At 31.8% G+C, this 21,238-nt stretch overlaps 1 protein-coding gene across 1 annotated transcript in view; it reads left to right on the forward strand.

Annotated features, from left to right (window-relative positions):
- The window catches only part of LOC134692410 (uncharacterized), a 29,852-nt gene extending 12,515 nt beyond the window's left edge, over window positions 1-17,337 (forward strand). The window contains exons 18-30 of the mRNA XM_063552859.1: window positions 872-1,040; window positions 1,641-1,782; window positions 2,459-2,580; window positions 5,353-5,492; window positions 6,536-6,683; window positions 8,013-8,216; window positions 9,637-9,843; window positions 10,709-11,467; window positions 12,054-12,266; window positions 13,811-13,906; window positions 14,364-14,695; window positions 15,900-16,107; window positions 16,953-17,337. Of these exons, the coding sequence (XP_063408929.1) occupies window positions 872-1,040; window positions 1,641-1,782; window positions 2,459-2,580; window positions 5,353-5,492; window positions 6,536-6,683; window positions 8,013-8,216; window positions 9,637-9,843; window positions 10,709-11,467; window positions 12,054-12,266; window positions 13,811-13,906; window positions 14,364-14,695; window positions 15,900-16,107; window positions 16,953-17,230 (3,018 nt within the window). The 3' untranslated portion in view covers window positions 17,231-17,337. The remainder of the gene's footprint in view (window positions 1-871; window positions 1,041-1,640; window positions 1,783-2,458; window positions 2,581-5,352; window positions 5,493-6,535; window positions 6,684-8,012; window positions 8,217-9,636; window positions 9,844-10,708; window positions 11,468-12,053; window positions 12,267-13,810; window positions 13,907-14,363; window positions 14,696-15,899; window positions 16,108-16,952) is intronic.
- The last annotated feature ends 3,901 nt before the right edge of the window (window positions 17,338-21,238 follow it).

Consider the following 21,238-nt stretch of genomic DNA (forward strand, 5'->3'; position numbering starts at 1 on the left):
AGTCACCTAAGTGGTACAGGGAAAAAAAACCAAAGCTAGTGTGCTTTAAATTTGTTCACCAGACGCACGTTTTGACTTATCAGTGCCGCACTGATCTAAAGACTACATAAAGTACACTTATGAAGAGCATTGCAGACCCAAAATGTCAAAAGTTTCTGCTAAATACAGCTAAGATTATTTGCCTTAGGTGGAAGATCCCTGTGTGCCTCCTGCTGAGTTGCAGCATTATTAGTTAATAAACGGAAATGGATAAATGCTCAAGTTCTATTTTTTCTATCCTCAACATGAAATTGTTCTCAATTCGTTTTGATGTTTAAAACAACATTACCAACAAACGTGCACATCACCGTAACGACCCGTAAAAAAAATTGTTTAATTTTTGTTGTCCAAAGGAACTGATGTTTTTACATATAGTACAATCTAAACTATCACATTGGAACAAATTGTAACAATTGTTTGATGATTTACTGATAGTTTTGTTTTACGTTGACTCATAGTATTTAAATGATTTCATTAATTTGCTCATTACTTATATATATGTTGGGTGTTAAATCCCAAACATTTGAGGTGACAATTAAAGCCTTGGCATCATACCCTTCGACGTAAATATTTGTTAACCAGGAGATTCATTTGTTTTCTACTTCTGAAAAAGACAAAGCTAGCTAAAATGTATAATTACTTTGAAATTTTTGTATTTTGCGTTTATAAGTAAACCTGTACTTTTGACCCTAACAAGAAGTATGTGTGATGTTGTATTTGAGTGTACAACTACAGCCAAATATGCATATCGCTACATAATATAAACATCGTTTGATTATGAAAAATGCCTACCTCCAAACATTTATGGATAGTGTTTATTTATTGTATACAGGTTGGACTTCAGAGTGATATGATTCATAACCAATTCCGTTTGATTCCTGGTGGCTCGCTAGAACTGATAAGACGTTGTTCTTCTAATACATGCCTAGGACATTGTGTATGTGCACCAAAAGATCAAAGATGTCCAATTGAAGAATCAATATGTGTAGACAGTACACATAGTAAATGAGTTATATATTGGTGTATTTGTATATATATAACGAAAGATGAATCATTCTAACATTTCAAAGTTAACGAAGGTTGAGTTGTAAAAAATGAGACTACCTATATATGCAAATGTTTAACAATGTGCGATTTTGCCGACATCATTCTAAGATTTCAAGAAGTTAATGAAGTTAAATAGTAATTATCACGGAGTCTGCGTATTTATAGATCGCAAATGAACATGATGAATAAATATAGCGCTGTCCGGTTTGCACAATACAATTTCTAAAATTACAAAGTTGACAAAGGTTAAATAGAGACTGTGTAATTATACATTCAAATGAACAGCACTGTTTAGTTTAAACCGGTATAATTATCAAAATCCAAAGTTGACGGCGATCAAGACATTACGTTACAGTCTAACTTAAAATAGAAAGTTATTTTCTGGGTTTCGATTAATGTTTTCAGATTAAATTTTACGTCTTATATCAGAATTATTGCTCTCAAGTTTGAATTTTAAATCTGTTTTGATATTTTACGAAATAGATTATTAGTTAAATTGTCGTCTCTTAAAAAGTTTAATATTAGTAAACGTGAACATGATTAACAATTTTCAGATAATACAAACACCTTTATCGCTATATATGACCTGACTGATTTACAACAAGGGGAATCAGAAGATATTAACTTTACACCTTCACATGACGCACTAGCAGCTAGATGGAGAATAGTTCAAATTCAGGGTTTATTACCACAATGGTACGTACATAAGGTTTTCATGAAGACTTAATATAAATGAGATATTTTATAGCGTCAGGTTAAATGTGATATGAAAATATATTTGATTGAATAATACATATGATTATAAGTGATACCTACTTGTGAATTCCTCGATCTTATTTATTGGATGATTATATCATAAATTATGTATTAAAAAAGGATCGATAAAATTGCAAGCATATAGCTATTCAACAAACTAGAAATATAATTAGCCTTCTTGATTTACAACCTTATATTTCTCTTTTGTTTCTTTTCATTTGCCTATTATGTATTAGATAGTTATTTAATTTCTTGATTAAAATGCTTTAAAATATTAGTAATATTTCTTGAATATGTTCATGAATTTGACACATAATATTTGGATTTTAACCTTTTAAAAACATAAGGAAACCTGGTGCTAATGAGGAGAAACCGTCAAACTGAAAGTGTACTTGCATTACATGGCAAATACTAGTATAATTTTTGAGACAATAAATTAACAAGACAAAATTGATACACTATGATTAGGTGTTTTTGTGTTACTTGAGTCGATGAAATGAATTGAAAGAAATTTGCAAATATGATATAATTGCCATACAATGTACATGATGTAAATATACCTTTTTTAATAAGTCAATTGAAAAATATAAACAACTAAATTGTATGTTGCCTTTAGGTATGAGTGGAGCGTAGGGATAACAGACTCTAATGAACCAGAAGGGATAATTGACAGCACAAAGGAAAATGTTTGGCATCCTTGCGGTCAGATAGATTATGCTATCTACACTTTACCTAGAGGTAGTTGTACATTAGTTAATCATATGTTAATTCGACCTTTTTGTTGAAATTTGATATCAGTTAATATAGATGACTGTGAATACATTTCATTTTCGTGAGTAACAATTTTTCATGGACTGAAAAGAAGTTTTTATGTTTAAAATTCTCAACAAATAAAAGTACAGCTAATCAACAATCAAGACGATATCCGGAGTTACTATTCCCTTGTTCAATCTGATTTCAAAAGTCTGTCGGAAGCCTGTAATTCAGTGATTGTCTTTTGTTTATGTGTTACATATTTTTTTTCGTTCATTTTTTGGAAAGATTAGAACTTGTTCTAAATCTTTACTTAGGCACCACCCTCCCTAACAACAGGACAGGTTAGCTACTGTTACTAAATGTATTCACACTAAAATATAGTTCCCTATAGTTCTCATGTATGTGCACATAATACACAAATAAACTGAAAAAAACTGGGTATATTATTGGAGCAGTTCATTCAAGAATGTATGTCATTAATGTGTGTTGATGTGCAGGCTTTTTTAAAAATATTTTGATTAGGTAAGTGGGTATTGATTCAACTAGTATGATTTACAACTGTCATTATCACTAAACAATCAGAGCCAAGGTGAACTTTTAACTACAATGCCCCACCTCCTAAACTGCCAATCAAATTGACCACATTACCTATCTACATCAGTCTTACATAATTGTACAGACCACTCCAATATGTATCTAATTCTTAATACACAAGTATTTGACCTCATAATTGATTACACAAATGTGTGTATTATTTGTTTGATATTTATAAGGATGATAGATTTATTTATTGCCAATTACTTTTGATCTACATTACATAAAGTAATTCTGTAAATTATATCTGAAAGATAAATGACTAATGAATTAGCAAGATTTATAAAAAATAAAATATGATTATAAATATGAATATATAAAAGGTATTCAAGTATGGCCTATAATTTACTTGATAAATTTCCAATAATCATCTGTAATTAATCGACAATTTAGATTAGTTCACTTTTTTATCAGGAATTGGCTTGAAACAGTTTTAAAATTTATAAATTTTAATTTAAAAAAAACATTGTTTATTAGTTTATTTCCCATCAATCATTATATCTATTTTTGTCATTTGAATTTTTATTAGAAGTAAATATATATTTTTGCAATCAAGAAAGAATCCACATTTCAATAACATTAGTTTTTTAATTAGTTTACGTTGAAAAATAAAATTGAAAATGCCCTGTGTTGAAAAATACATTAAAATTTGATCAAAAGGTACTCTAAAACCTTTTAATTTTCATTGACATATAACCTCTGTTTCAACTTACAAAATACCCCAAAACAACATTTTTAGATTATTTTTGTTGGCATTTTAACGCTTTTAGCTGTTGGTCTAAATTTATGTCTTACAAGGATATTTGGTAACATTTACTAGAAGAATTTTTGCATTTTTTTGTTTTTTTGAAACATGTTCAGAACCGGCAACATAATTTCGATTAGATATAAACTGCAGTTTAAATAAAATTGTGCAAATTTAGAGACCCATATTATTTAATTTAAGCTCATTTTATCCTCATACTGGAAAAGCAAGTTTCCTTCTAAAGACCTGCTGTAAATGCAATTTTCAGCAATAGTGCTTTATAAATGTTCATTTTTCCCCACCATACCTTAATATGAAATAATTCAAACTACTGTTCTAATCTTTCCATGAGTGATATCCATCACTTTGATTATATATAAATAAGGCCGTTAGTTTTCTCGTTTGAATTGTTTTACAGTGACATTTTGGGGCCTTTTATAGCTGAATATGCGGTATGGGCTTTGCTTATTGTTGAAGGCCGTACGGCGACCTATAGTTGTTAATTGCTGTGTCATTTTGGTCTCTTGTGGAGATTTTTCTCATTGGCAATCATAATACATCTTCTTTTGTATATGTAAGTAAATTGTTGTTTCACTATGAAATCAAAACTCAACAACTTGCAAAGAATATGATTTTAAATATGTCAAAATATGCACGGAAATAACTCGTAAGTTTCAAATAAAGAGAGCAATTACAGAGAAGAATTTAAGATTACATAATAGTATTACTGTTAAACTATCAGATGATAAAGAATGTGCATAATTTCTGTTAAAGAAATGTTGCAAAACTATTAACATTTTTTTAAAGTCCTACCAACAGCATATACGATTTATACTTTCCTTTTAGAATTCCCAAATAATAGTAGTCGGCTTCATTTACTGAAAAAAATGCCTATGAAACCCATTATAACTTTATTTAAAACAGTAGGATAAAGGATATATATAGTTAGACAAATAGCATGAAACATTATAACTAGATTATTCTGGTTGTTTAAAATTGCATTTGTCTATCTCAATCAATCATTTTCACCTAAAATATGTAAGAATACCATACAGTTTGATATCCACTCTATACCATTTACAATAAATCTGACAAAAACATTAATATATTTCAAATTGTTATGTTTATTACAGAGTCGGTCAGTAGTGACAGCAGTATTGTGGATTCATTTATTTTAGTTGGTACCATTTTTTGTGGATTGAGAAAAACTCATTTTGATGGATATTTGATGTCAATGTTTTACCAAAGACTACCTGCATTTCTTGAAAACGTTTCTAATTCTATGAACATTCAAATTAGTGATCTGCCAGTTCCCACGTAGTCCACAGTAATTGGTATCCAACGAGTATTAATGACTCCACAGTATACAGTTCAAATGGAAATTTTGAATAAAATATGGTTTTTTTTTATTTCAGGAAAAGTTTTGAGTGACTTCCAGAGATACTCATTCTTTGTCAGAGCATGGTATGACAGCAACACTTTTGCTGACTTTCAATCTGATGGTGTAACAGTTATGTCAAAACCTCTGACGACAACGAACTTTGTTGGCGCGGGGGTGAGGAACATATCGAATGTTGCAATTAAATCTTTATAACGTTGCCACAAAAGACTTAATGTGAATTCCCACCAGATTACCAACATATCAATATTCCACCTGACTGTTAAAGAAAATACTCCGTTTTCAAATCTAAAAACAGTATATGTAATATTTATTTGTTCATAACAAAAAATGAAAAAAAATAATTCATATAATTGGTTGCATTATTTTATTTTCATGACGCTTTTTTTTATTATTATTTGCCAAAATGCGAAAGAATAGTTGTAAAAACATAATTTTCGATGGAACACAAATGAACAATATTAACAAAGGAGATGCAAGGAGAATAATAAGGTTAGTTACCCAGAAGTGCCTTAACTAGAGGGGCTGAAGTTACCAGAAGGACAGTCAAATTCATAGATCGAAAAAAAAACTGACAATGTCATAGTTAAAAAAGAAAAATACAAACCAGCAAAAATAGTATGCAAAACACAAAAGAGAAAGCTAAAGACCAAGCAAAATGAACACCACAAAACCCGGTGTGATCTCCGGTGCTCCAGAAGGGTAAGTAGATCCTGCTCCACCCGTCGTGTAGCTCATGTTATTACAACCTGGGTGAATAGTCTGCTTCGGAAGGTCGCATTAAAGAAAAGGAAGGGGATTGTACTGGTGTATCCGAAATCATCTGTGAAAAGGTTATTCCATAAAGCTCAACTAACTCGTGATGGCGTCCGTAAAATTACGAAGGGGCGTTTTTAACTTCATCATTTTTAACTCTTGGTTTAATAGCTTCCTTGTGAGCAGCAATCATCTATAAAGGAAAACATGAAAGGAAAAACAAGCCCGGGAATATATTTTCAACTGACTCTCATTGTCAATTTCTACATGTTAGTCAAGATATGAGGCAGACTTAGCTTTACTAGTTTGAAATACATACATTTAAAACGTTATACGGTACCTTCTATACAATTTTTTTTATCAGGGAAATTTACATTGTATGTTCGTTTGAGCGCATAAAGACAAAGACATGAATTTTGAAATAGAGTATGTAAATATTTTAGGTACTGGAACATTTTCCTGGCTACTGGAAGAAGGATGTTGATCATATGCTACGAGGCGGGCTTTTTTCTGTTTCATGGCATGAAGCATTTATAAAGGCCACCACTGTTATAGAGAAGTTTCATGTTTATTTAAGTACTTACCCGGGTGGTATGTTCTATATTTAATAGCTTTGAACAACGGTTTACTACTGTTGATTTTGTTTAACCATGTTATTTACAATAATGTATGTTTAAAAGTGCATTTCATTCGAAACAAATTGTTTTTAATTGCACTGTATAACATCTTAAATGATAAACAAATTATCATCTCTTTTCGGCATCTTTTGTGGCCAATTTTGTACTTGGAAAAATGTTGTGGTTTTATTTATAATGTGTATTAAATATTTAATGAATATTTAATCCACTAACGATTTATCCTAGTATGACGATCATATGCACTCATTTTAGTGAATGCATCACTTGGCTGTCACATTGTCAATGAATGTGACCACTGTCCTAGCTTTATAAATGACCAACGTCAGCATTAATTTTACATAGGCCATGACGTTATTCACACAACACTGAGCTCTAAATTTGACCAGATATAAAAAAAATCTTATAATTGAAGGGTTTTACAACACGTGAAAAATGTGTCAAATGCCTTTATTCCAATAAAACGTTTTTAAATATTGAAAAAAAAAATGTTGCTTTCAAGTAACACTTTGTGGTCGAATTTATTTAAAGGTTTCAACCATATATAAGACCAGGAATATAATCGTTATCAATTTTGGGTTTCTACTGACTTTACCATCTTTATTTTCCAGCAGTTTAAATTGGCAATAGATCCGAATTCATTTCAGTTACATGATCAATGGTTCATACTTGTTTTTAAGTAACACATTGAAGTGCTACGCATTTGGGTAATCTAGCTGGGAACACACATTTGTATAACTTGATGCTCTTTTCCAAATTACTAGTAGATACAATCTTCATCTCTATCGTCAGATCTTTTCAACCAACAAAGAGAACTCTGTGTAAATAATTATAAGGAGATCGGGAGAAGAGTTTACGTTTTGTAAACAGAACTTTGCTTTAACAGTTTAAAAGCATAATACAACATAAAAAATATATGTTTAGAGATCATTTATTTTGAAAACATCTAGGGTGACATTGAATTAACAGTTTAGAAATATAACAGCTGATATCCATTTGTTTGATGTGGTTGAGCTTTTGCTTTTGCCATTCGCTTAGGAACTTTCCGTTTAGAATTTTCATCGGAGTTCTGTATTTTTGCCATTTTACTTTTTACAACTCGAACCACCTACCTTTACTATATTGTTACGTTTGTTTCTTCATTTTACTAAACTTAGAGCATTCTTTTCATAATAGAGTTTCGAAATTATTTTGTATGTCCCTATTTTGTACTAGTAATATTGTATATACATGTCCTGGTCATTGTGAGTTATTGTTGTGTATCCAGCATATACATTTCTTCCAGGTCATGACATACACAAAGTTGAAATAGATATCCACGGATCAGTATCAACGGTTAATATCAGCCGAGTGCCCCTATTACCCGGTGTTTGGTATTATTCTAATGTGGTTGGTTACAGTTATGCTGGACAACACGTGACACTGTCATCAGATGGGTTTACTGTAGATATAGATAAACCATTAATCGGAGTTGTACATGACGGCATCGGTAAGTTTATTCATCTATTACTGCAATAAAACAATTATGCATTTGAAGACGATTAGAATGTGAATATAAAAGTGCAAACTAGTTTTAAAAAAGGCTTCATTTCATAAACCTTTTATTTTAATTTTCATAATAAGATCTGCATATTAACTTAAAAATAATGAGTTATCAAAATGCTGTTGAACTTACTTTAAATAAAGCTAATACTATCAATGAACACTGCCCTGTCCTCGATCTTGATATCTATATCACTAACGGAAAGCTGAATACTTAAATTTATGATAAAAGAGATGATTTTTCATTTCCTATCGTTAATTATTAATTTGTAAATGGTTAAGTTCCCTTGTCACCATCTTACGGTGTTAATGTATCGCAACTTGTACGATTCGCTAGTGTATGTTACACTGTTTTAGATTTTAACTAGAGGTATTTATGTATTACTGAAAACTTATTACACCAGGGTTTTCGATATCACAAACTAGTCAAAACATTTACTAAATTTTATCATCGTTATTAGGACATCATTCGTAAATATAGCTCAACATGCAGACTTCTTATACGTTCAGGTATTTCACATCCAGTTTTTATGGAAATATTCTTTATAAAGCACAAATGTGTCAGTATTCACCTCAGAAACTAACAAAATCTTTGAATAGACTTATTAAGAAGGTATATAGTTACGATACTGTTGTCAGGTCATTAAAGATTGCATATTTTGGCGTTAATATTGATTCACTTGTAGGGTCTTTGCATCGGGATTAAACACATTTATTAAAAAAACAGTTGTTGGCATGACACGGGTTATGTTCTTCTCATATATGTTATGATGGTATGATACTAAACCCCTAACGGGAAGGATTGTGCCTGATGTTAATATGATGAAATCATAATCTTTCAGTCAGTTTTATTGAAGTCTGGAGCTGGCATGTCAGTTAACTGCTAGTAGTCTGTTTTTATTTATGTATTATTGTCATTTTGTTTATTTTCTTTGGTTACATCTTCTGAAATCAGACTCAGACTACTCTTGAACTGAATTTTAATGTGTGTATTGTTTTGCGTTTACTTTTCTACATTGGCTGGCCTTTGTTTGTCTTGTTTTATTTTAATTTTAGTTGCTTGTGTACAATTTGGAAATTAGTATGGCGTTCATTATCACTGAACTAGTATATATTTGTTTAGGGGCCAGCTGAAGGACGCTTCCGGTGCAGGAATTTCTTGCTACATTGACGACCTGTTGGTGACCTTCTGCTGTTGTTTTTTGTTTTTTTCTTTGGTCGGGTTGTTGTCTCTTTGACACATTCCCCATTTCCATTCTCAATTTTATTTGATAAAGAACCAAATGTTTCACGATTCGCACTTTTAATATTAAATTCTTAATCGTACTCTATAGACAGTTTTTCATAAGCATTTTCATATTCTGTAGGACATAGGGAAATTGATTTTCAAAACAGTTCACATGTCGTTGGAGCATCCTGGAGTGGTTTTGTAGATCATGACTCTGGTATTCAGAAGTATTACTGGTGCGTTCAAAGTGAAATCACCGATACTGAATGTGATGTGGTACCTTTTCAAAATGTTGGTATTCAAAGATCAGTATCCAAATCTATCAACTCGTCTATGATACACTCAGGTAACCAATAGTGTACAGTAACATACGTCTATCAATGATCAAATCTCATAAAACGATTAAGACGATAAATTACAAAAACCAAAGGAATTGCATGTGATAATTAAAAACGAAAAAAAGTCAGTAACCTTTGAACTAAAAAAATGTTAAAAACGACTTGGAAAATAAATTTATTAGAGATGCGAAGTTTTTGATTTTGCTCATTTTCATTGTGTGTGTCCAATAAAAGTCTTCAAGATTAAATTATATTTGCAAGAAAATTATAAATACATGCTTTGATATATGACGATTGAAATGTTACGTGAAACCAACTTAGAATTTCTTAGAAATGCACCTGTAAATGTAATCTAGGATGAGTTTTTGTAAAAGATTTTATGACTGGAGAATTTCAGAAAAGGTATCAAATTTAATAGGTACTTGGTGACAGGATCTATACAATATACCAGTGACAGCCGCGGATAGTAATTTTGGATTTGATAATAAATAGCAAATACACTTTATTTATAGTTTTTAAAGGATCATAGTATACAGAAAAAAGTACTTATAAAAATTATGTGTAATTTTAAAAACAGTCCTAAACGGAAGTCTTTTCTGTGACTTAAAAGTCCGTCCAATGCGTAAACAATATTTGGACGTCATTATTTTCATTTTTCTTCCAAAAATAACCAAAACTGAATAATTATAAGCGAAGGTAACAAATGCAACTATGAATGATATCTTTAGGACACACAGAAATGATGATAAATGTATTATGAAAGAAAGCTAAAGAGAAGCGACAAACCAAGTGAGTTCTTCGACTTAATAGTTTAGATGATAAATGATGCAAAATGTTAAAATTATTGTCTTGTTAATTCTTTTTATATTCTAGGTTCTAAGGTAGTAAGCAAGGTATATGCTGTTGATTTTGTTGGCCATGTATCGGACATTGCAACATCGGATGGTGTCACAATTGATGAAACCCCACCAAAACCGGTAAAGCGGATTTTCACTGAAAACAGTATAATAAAGAACCCATCATTTGAAGACAGTGATAATAATTTTGTAGACATTTCAAACATTTCCGCAGCTAATATTTGTGGATATACAAAACCATATCACTGGAATTTTTCCGATGAGGATTGTATTTGCGTCCTGGGTTCATCAAAATCTATTGCTATGGATGGTCGATCATTTTTATTTCTCAGAGGAAGTGTATTGCAAACATTATTTAATTTACAAATAGACAACACTTATAGCATTAAATTATTTACTGCTCATGTCCCCTTTGAAGATTCAGTGCGTTCTACTAAAGAAGGTTATATTGAATTTGGAAATGAAAGACATGTGTTTCTTCTGTACCAAAAACAAGACAAACATGGTTCTGACATTGAAGTATCCTGGCATTCTCATACATTTTTCTTTACTGCTAAGAATTCAAATGTTAATATTTCATTTGGAAGCATGGACGACACCACAGGCATTTTACTCGATAATATTCAGATTTCTATGGCTGAATTATTTGATGTAGAGATTAACTCTTACCCGGTTTTATCTCACGCAATTTGGCTACACGAATGGTCATCAATACATGCCTCATGGCAATTTATCGATGAGGAAAGTCCTATTGTTGAATATCTCTGGGCTATTGGTAAGTTGTATTTCTTATAAAACTAAATATTAACCAAATTATGCTAGGTCTTAACAATGGAAGCCAAAATTGGACATGTTTTATATATAGTAACTAGCAAGTAATATTTTTTTAACATAATATATTACTTGTACGCATTATATAATTCACTTATGGCATCAAACAGTGCAAGATATTTTAATGAATTTAATATTTCATGAAACAATAGAAGGCTTATAATTTGTTACACCAGGCTTGATCCGACTCGTTACTTGTCTTTGAACATAACAGTTTGAAAATAAATACAAAGCAGTGGCGGATCCAGATTTTTTTAAAAGTGGAAGGGGGCAGGGGGGGGGGGCACCGAATGACATAAAAGGGCCTCACAATCATGTTTAAGGGATTCCCTATATAATAAACCATGTTTCCCAACAAAGGGAAGGGAATGGCCTAAAGAGGCCTCTGTGTTCGCCTATGCAAAGTATAAAAAGTACAAAGCTGTAAATTAAAAGAATATGAAATGAAGTTTTTTGTGGGAAATCTAACCAAAAACACAATATGATGTCCCTTTTTATGCATAATTATAGAAATTTGCATTATTTGAAAGGTTACAAAGAGGGAAGCACAGAAATACAGCGATATACAAGCGTGGGGCTAAACACATTCGCCAGCAATTATAATATTACATTAGCACACACGTCTACAGTTCACATAACAGTTGTTTCAATCAATGGTGCTAGGTTGTCGGCAGTAGCCACAGCAGACGCCCTTTATATTGACCTGACACCTCCTGATATAGAATTCGTTTATGACGGAATTGGTAGGTAAACAAGATAATCAGTTTTATTAGTAAGGCACAGACAGTTCATCCAATTTATGGATCTTTTTTTTAATTATAGCAAAAAAGGAAAACTACTATTATCTATGACATTATAAACTTAAAACTTAATCTCTTAGTATTTCTCCTGTAATGTGAAATCGAATCTTTAGCTTTATTTTTTCTTCGTTATCAGATGTTGTTTGGTGTGTTAGAAATTTAAAATTAAATCATATATTCAAATCAAAATCAAAACAGTTCTACAAACAACAAATGATCGGCGCCTTGCTCATAACATCAATAGTTGCACGATAACTTCTCAGACAATCAGATATACAGGTCCTCTAATTAGTTGAGGAAAGGAATTTGACCTATTTGATGCATTTCGTACTAAAGGAGAACATGATATGAATTGAAATGTAATGGAATTTGATGCGACTGTCATACAAACGAGAGGTTTAGCTAGCTATAAAACCAGGTTCAATCCACCATTTTCTACATAAGAAAATGCCTGTACCAAGTCAGGAATATGACAGTTGTTATCCATTCGTTTGATCCGTTTGGACTTTTGATTTTGCCATTTGATTTTGGACTTTCCTTTTTAAATTTTCAGTATTTTAATATTTCTACTTTTTTTCATACCAATGACACGCATCAGTTGTCTGCGCAAAGTCAAACAACAACGATCGACACATATATGTTTTTAGCGGATATTGTCAGACTTGGTATTCAGAGTCTTAGACCTTTATGTATCTGAATAGTCTATAGATGACCGTAACATTGTGTGGGAGTGGGGACTTATCATGGCAAGTGATGCAAGCTTAGAAAATGCCTACACTGTCGATATACTGGGTTAAGCTACTTTTTAAGCTAATGCAACTCCCTTGGTTTTTGTTTGCTACCTTGATTTGCATCTACTCAATGGATTTATGAGATTGAATATTGCCACATATAAACCTCTGACGTATCTGATTTGGTACATACACAAAAGTTGATAGGCTTGATCTATTCCAAATGTCATTAAAGTATAACATACAATACAAACATGTACAATGCAGCTATCAACAGTAACTTTGAATTTGATAAATGAATTAAAATACGGCACACGAGTTACTAAGCCGGGTCAATTTTGACTTGCTACTACAGGAAGCAAGGTCTATCTTATAGTCGGTACAACATTTTGAGTGAAACCCTGAAGTTCCAAGAATCTAAAAAATAAAACAACGTTGGGGAATCGATTAGCGAGATTTGAACATGTGTTATGATCTGTCGCTTTGATAATGTTATGTTTTTGATAACTTAACAATTATTATGTTTGTTTCTTCTGTATTTGAATCTATCAAATACCAAATATATTTGCAAATGTTTCTTATGTTATTTATTAAAAACATTGAGATTTCTCATAACTGCATGAAATAGTAATCTTAAACACAAAGTAATAAAATAATAAGAAAAAAGTACATTGTTACTAAGCCAGAAGTGTAGATTTAATGCGACTAGTCAATACATGTTTGAATCAGTCCTGATATTATGTTGATATAATATAGGTTATGACATAGACAGTCAAACCACAGATGAAATCATCGCTAACTGGCTGGTAGAAGATTTGGAGTCTGGATTATCGTATTGTGAATGGGCTATTGGTAAGTTTTTCTGCTTCATAATACTTATATTTTATTTTTATCTATTTTATAAGCATGAGTGGTAATTCCGACAAATATTAACAATAGTAAATGTAGTCAATTTTGTTTTGTTTTTATTATTATAAATTGAATTTTGCTGCACATTGTCTGTAACTATTACTTATATATATATAAAAATATTTCTGTTATTTTAATTTCTTTTTTAGTGTAAATAGTTTTGCACACGTGTTAAATCATAGATTCAATTGAGGCAGCGGCAGAAAAACTTTTTTGTACAATAAACTATGTAAAATGTACAATCGGAATTATTAAATGCAAACATTAAATATAAAAAAAGAAGATGTGGTATGATTGCCAATGAGACAAAATGACACAGACATGAACAACATTAAAGCATTTTATCGTTCTAAGAAATATTAGTTCTGCACCGTAAAATTTAAATCTTATTCTGTCATAGGTTTTAGTGAATTTGGTAATGAGGTTCAAGCGTTTGTCCGAATATCGTCTCAACTGTCATCTGCGTCCAAAGTATTTGACCATAGTTTAATATCATCAAAGACGGTCTATGTAACACTACGATGTCAAAATAAGGCAGGCTTACACTCAAAGAAATCATCAAATGGAGTTACAATATCAGACAGTCCTCCATCTATACAGAATGTTCAAGTTCAAATTCTTGACCAACCTATTACGGAATATAAAAGTCAATCCAACTTCCATGGAAACACCTCTACTGTGCGGTTAAAGTGGATGGGCTTTGAAGATAAATCAGGCTTAGATTCATTTCTTGTAAGTAGATTTTTTTTTAAATTAAATTTCAGTTACATCATCACTGTCGGCCACGATTTTCTAATATTTTATACACTATCTTATTTTGATGATCATCCCCAGTTTTAAATGTAGTTACTTTTTTAATCATCATTTCCTAAAGATTTCTGCGTAAAAATTCTATAAAAAATACTCGTGTGCATGAAAACGATATGTTTATTCCCATACAATCGAATTAAACAATTAAAGATAATTGTGGAAGTAAAAGTAATTTATCATCGTGTTTTCGTACAAGTATTAATTCTAAATCAGTATTTCAATCGCTTTGAAATTTTTAGAAAATGTTTGCACTTCTATTTTTTTCTTGATACCGTGAATTTTGAGGTTGACATAGCCAGACATTGTTTCTTTCATAATTACTCAAGACATCATACAGCCACAACTCTTTGTTCATGACTAAGTAAATAAAGGTAACAGTATTATTCCCCTGTTCAGTTACGTATTCAAAAAAAAATTCTACATACATCAATAGTGATACGTTTATTTTGTTCGAATTAAATGCACTGCTGGTGGACGTTTCGTCCCCGAGGGTATCACCAGCCCAGTAGTCAACACTTCGGTGTTGACATGAATATCAATAATGTGGTCATTTTTATAAATATCCTGTTTACCAAACTTTGAAATTTTCGAAAAACTAAGGATTTTCTTATTCCAGTCATAGATTACCTTAGCCGTATTTGGCACAACTTTTTGGAATTTTGGATCCTCAATGCTCTTCAACTTTTTACTTGTTTGGCTTTATAAATATTTTGATATGAGCGTCACTGATGAGTCTTATGTAGACGAAACGCGCGTCTGGTGTACTAAATTATAATCCTGGTACATTCGATATCTATTTATGTACAAGTTGCATTCCTTCTCTACAATATAATTGCTTCTCTAACTTCTCTTAAACTATTTCATTGATTTCAAGTAAACATTAGGAAAATCATTCTTATATAAAGCCGTCTTTTTAATTTACTTGTAATGTTTAGATGTGAAAACTTCCAATTATACTACACAGAGGTTTTCAAAAGTCACATTCCTTCCTTTTATGAAATCATCTTGATGAACTAAATTATAAATATTCACTATTATAGGCAAACATTCTAAATAGTGAATTATACAGTCTTGACAGAATGACGTTTTTGTCGCATTATAACAGACTATACCTTATATATTCAAGGTTAAATTTGAAAACCAAGACAAGACGGTTTCATTATCAGAGACAGTTCTTTATGATCATGGTGGTGTAATGTACTGTAGTATGACTGGTTTTGAACTGCATGATGAACAGTACGTAGCCAGAGTATCCGCAATTAATAATGCATTTCTATCAAGTCAACCTGTATCAACAAATATTTCTGTGTCAACAAAAAATCCTCAAATATCAGGTATGTTATTGTTTTATTACTTAAAACTCTTTGTCTTTCCGCGTGGGTATATATAAACGTATTTGACATTCGCGTACTAGGAAGCAATGCAAAACTCATAACATTGTAAAAATTGTGCAAAAATGCTTGGTAATTATAAATAAAGAAGATATTGTATGATTGCCAATGAGAGAACTCTCCACAAGAGACTAATTGACGCAGAATTCACATCTATGAAGTCCATTATTTTCATTTCTTTCAGTGTTTTGTTGTTTTCAATACTCATTTACATTGTTATTGACTTAATCCCTTTGTAATGCATGATGAGGCTGGTATCTTTAAGTACGTGATTTTATATTTTTTTAAATTAAACTAAACAAACAATTGGAGAACATTTAGTGATCTTCAACATGTGTTACCATCTTATATTCCAACAAAACAAACATTTTTAAGAAATGAACAAAGCAATTCCAATGCAAAAGGAAGACAAACATATATCACATATAGAAATTTCCCACATATTTAATCATAGCTAAAATAATTTGTTCTTTAAAATAACCAGTGCATACTAGAACAATGATCTGAGATATTATTAAGAAATGTTAAATAAAAAGGAAATAATCAATTAAATAATCGGTACAAAATATAATAAGTATGAAGACATGAATTACATGCGGAGCGATTTAAGACCATTTAGAGATTGACATAGTGGATAGACACATCTAGCTTGCTGCAAACTTTATGATAGAAGTCTTTCATTTAATTTATGCATTGAGTATGTTCCTCGTAAGAGCTCTTAACATATAGTAATGACAATACAATAACAGTATATGAATACGTAATTAGAATATGTTATATATGTTTAGAAACAAAGTCAATCACAATGTCTGAGAAGAACAGAACTTTAACCATAAACTGGGATACGTATTTTACCTCTGCATTTACCATGTACTATGAAGTGTCTGTAGGAACAGCTTTGAATGGGGCGGATATTGTACAGTGGCAGGAGACGACAAACGACTTTCTAGTGATGTATGTCCCATTTCGAGTTAAATTCTACAGTGGAATGAATATCTATGTTACAATAACCGCTATTGGATTACATGGGCAACATACTTCGAAAACTGTTGCTCTGAATATTTAATAAATATGTTTGTTCTATCTAAAGTGTGTTGACACACAATTGCAATAATTCTTGTAAATAGTCGCTGCAACAAGCATCTTATCTGATAACTCTGTGTGTAACAATTATATTTTGAGTAAAATGTATGTGTTATTTAAGCATTATTTTTTCCTTGTTGATAAAAAAGATCTGAAATTGACAGTAATGCTTCCACTCTTCTCCTATTCAAACAAGCGACATGTTTTGCGCACTTGTCCTTGTTCATACATACAAAATAATGACTTTAGCAGAAGTGCTCTCACTCTACTTCTATTTAAACAATATTGACATGTCTTTATAATATATATATCATACAAACGACATGTTTTGAGCCGTATTTTTGTTACATCATGCGAAAAATGACTCCAATCAACGAAAACAAATTCAGTTACTTTTATCTTTGTTCCGTAATTGTATTATTTAAACTACACACTCAATTAGCTTTCTAAACATTCCCAATCTTATACTCTACAGTTTTTTGGCCCACTTAGCATAAAAGGCTATTCGAACTTTTTGAAAATTAGTATGGCGTTCATTATCACTGAACTAGTATATATTTGTTTAGGGGCCAGCTGAAGGACGCCTCCGGGTGCGGGAATTTCTCGTTACATTGAAGACCTGTTGGTGACCTTATGTTGTTGTTTTTTCTATGGTCGGGTTGTTGTCTCTTTGATACATTCCCCATTTCCTTTCTTAATTTTATTTTGCCATCACTTGGCATTCGTTCGTTGTCGTGAACTTTAAAAAAAATCTCCCCTCTGTAACTTCTGAGCCAAATGATACCAAACTTCAACTGAATGTTCCTTAGTATTTCCAAACAAAATGTATTCCCACAGATGGAAAGCAGGTGATTTGAAACGTCCGTTGTCGTCAAGCTCTATCAGCAGCAATAGCAGGGGGAATTAATTAGGTGGCGCTGTAGTAGTGACGGACTGTAAACGTTAACTGAAAAAACGAAGTCAAACTATCAGAAATATACTAAAATTCAAATATAAAAAAAGAAGATGTGGTATGATTGCCAATGAGACAACTATCCACAAAAGACCAAAATGACACACACATTAACAACTATAGGTCACCGTACCGTAATGTTTGCTCCAGACATCTTAATCATTGAAAGGCTTCTGCCTAAGTTTCATAAAACACTATGAAGGTTTGACTAGTAATTGATGTGTAAAAAACATTAACCCAAGACTATTTATCCATTAACTTTAAAGAATTTAAGTCCATTCATCAGTAAAATACGGAAAAATTTAAATTAGAATATTAAAAACTTTGTTTTGGATACTGTCTTTTGGTAATACACAAGCTTCGGATCAAAATTCGAATGAATTGAATATTTTCAAAATTTCGCTCTGGATACGTTTTGTCATATCTTATAGAAGTCCATGTAAGTTTGACAAAGTTATTGGTGTCCAAAAATTCTTTAACCACAGACTGAACCATAAAGATAACGCCGCCGACGCTGACGATTAATTTAGCATGCTCTACAAAAATGCGGTCAAAGTCAGATTTACCCTACCAGATAGATTGCACATCTTAATCATTCAATTAAACACATATAGTTTCGGAGATAAGTACCATATTACAGAAACTTACCACTAACCAAGGAATCATGAACATAAGGAAAAGGACAGTTGATATATGCCATACTGACATGTACACCTTACAATATATGCGCTTTCAGTATATGCGAAACGTGCCTACTTACGCACTTACCCTTCCTGAGCATCTGAGATCACGCCTAGTTTTAGGTGGGGTTCGTGTTGCTTATTCTGTAGTTTTATATGTTGTTTCATGTTGTTTTATTACACCAGGGTTTTCGATATCACAAACTAGTCAAAACATTTACTAAATTTTATCATCGGTATAAAGACATCATTCGTAAATATAGCTCAACATGCAGACTTTTTATACGTTCAGGTATTTCACATCCAATTTTTTATGGAAATATTCTTCTTAAAGCACAAAGGTGTCAGTATTCACCTCATAAACTTACAAAACCTTTGAATAGACTTATTAAGAAGGGATATAATTACGATACTGTTGTCAAGTCATTAAAGATTGCATATTTTGGCGTTAATATTGAGTCACTGATAAGGTCTTTGCGTCGGAACTAAACACATTTATTCTAAAAACAGTTGTTGGCATGACACGGGTTATGTTCTTCTCATATATGTTATGATGGTATGATACTAAACCCCTTACGGGAAGGATTGTGTCTGATGTTCATATGATGAAATCATAATCTTTCAGTCAGTTTAATTGAAGTCTGGAGCTGGCATGTCAGTTAACTGCTAGTAGTCTGTTGTTATTTATGTATTATTGTCATTTTGTTTATTTTCTTTGGTTACATCTTCTGACTTCAGACTCGGACTTCTCTTGAACTGAATTTTAATGTGCGTATTGTTATGCATTTACTTTTCTACACTGGTTAGAGGTATAGGAAGAGGGTTGAGATCTCACAAACATGTTTAACCCCGCCGCATTTTTGCGCCTGTCCCAAGTCAGGAGCCTCTGGCCTTTGTTAGTCTTGTATTGTTTAAAATTTTAGTTTCTTGTGTACAATTTGGAAATAAGTATGGCGTTCATTATCACTGAACTAGTATATATTTGTTTAGGGGCCAGCTGAAGGACGCCTCCGGGTTCGGGAATTTCTCGCTTCATTGAAGACCTGTTGGTGACCTTCTGCTGTTGTGTTTTTTTTTATTTTGGTCGGGTTGTTGTCTCTTTGACACATTCCCCATTTCCATTCTCAATTTTATTTCATGTGTACTTTTGTTTGTCTTTTTCATATTTAGCCATGGCGTTGTCAGTTTATTTTCGATTTATGAGTTTGACGGTCTATCTAGGATCTTGGGTCCCTCTTTTAAAGTTTCCCTTGATCACTGATCCATGAAATGAAGTCAAGTTCAGATAAATTCTGTCTGATTGAGATGTAGACGTTTCAAGGAACTAATATATCAAACGGTACTTATTCTATTTCTTAAAATAGTTGCGAATCCACATGACAAAAAAATACATGTAAAGGCATACAAACCTTAAGAAGCAGGAAGAATATTTAAGCACGCAAAACATTCTGCGGAGTCTAAAATTCGAGACATAAATCATCAAAATGTTGTAAATGACAGTAACTCTTATTACTATTAATGTACGACAGAAAAACTTTCACGACAATGTTGCAATTGCAACTTAATTGGTAGACTTTCTACTACTTCAAGAATATAACTTCGAAATTGCAAGAAAATTATCAACTCATTTGTATTAGCAAGAAAATGATCTACGGCCTTTTATACTGATAAAGGTATGACCAAACAAAAATGATAACCCGTTAACCCTTTGATAAAGGTCTGCATCAAAAGCCAGTTAAAATCAAGGAACACTTTGTTAAAACACGGATGAAAATATCTCTAGATGAACGATGAAAATAACGTCAAGGACAATGGAAAAATGGCCAAAATGGAAGCTTCGTAAAATAAACCATCTGTATACAAAGTTTGAAGCAACCAGGTCTTCTATCATCTGAAATGTAAAGCTTTATTTAATAGTTTACGCTGACAGATTGTAATCACTCTGTCGTGCATTGCAGGCGAAACAAAATCAAAGTTGAGTTGACAGGGAAAAAGGGACTTTACTCTTTGGGCTAATGTCCTGGTCTAAAGATTTCAAAAAATGCATAACCCCTGTTTATAAACTATGCTTTACTTCAAAATACATGTGTAATTGTGATTTATTGTTTGTCGGTCTTTGTTTGTTTGATTTTACTAATTTTTCTATGTTTGACTGTTTACATAAAATATAAATCTTAATAAATATACTTGTACAGATTTTCAAATTATTTTTTTGTTGTTATCATTTAATTTTTTTCCATGAATGGAAGCACTGTCTAGCGTAGTCAGCTTTTATTACCTTGCTACCAAACCGGTAGGTTGTGCACAGCTTAAGGTTCACATATTCAAAGTGCGTATGCACTTTCAAGATAGTTTAAAT

The sequence above is a fragment of the Mytilus trossulus genome, chromosome 12, assembly GCF_036588685.1.
Source record: "Mytilus trossulus isolate FHL-02 chromosome 12, PNRI_Mtr1.1.1.hap1, whole genome shotgun sequence".
Lineage (NCBI taxonomy): Eukaryota > Metazoa > Mollusca > Bivalvia > Mytilida > Mytilidae > Mytilus > Mytilus trossulus.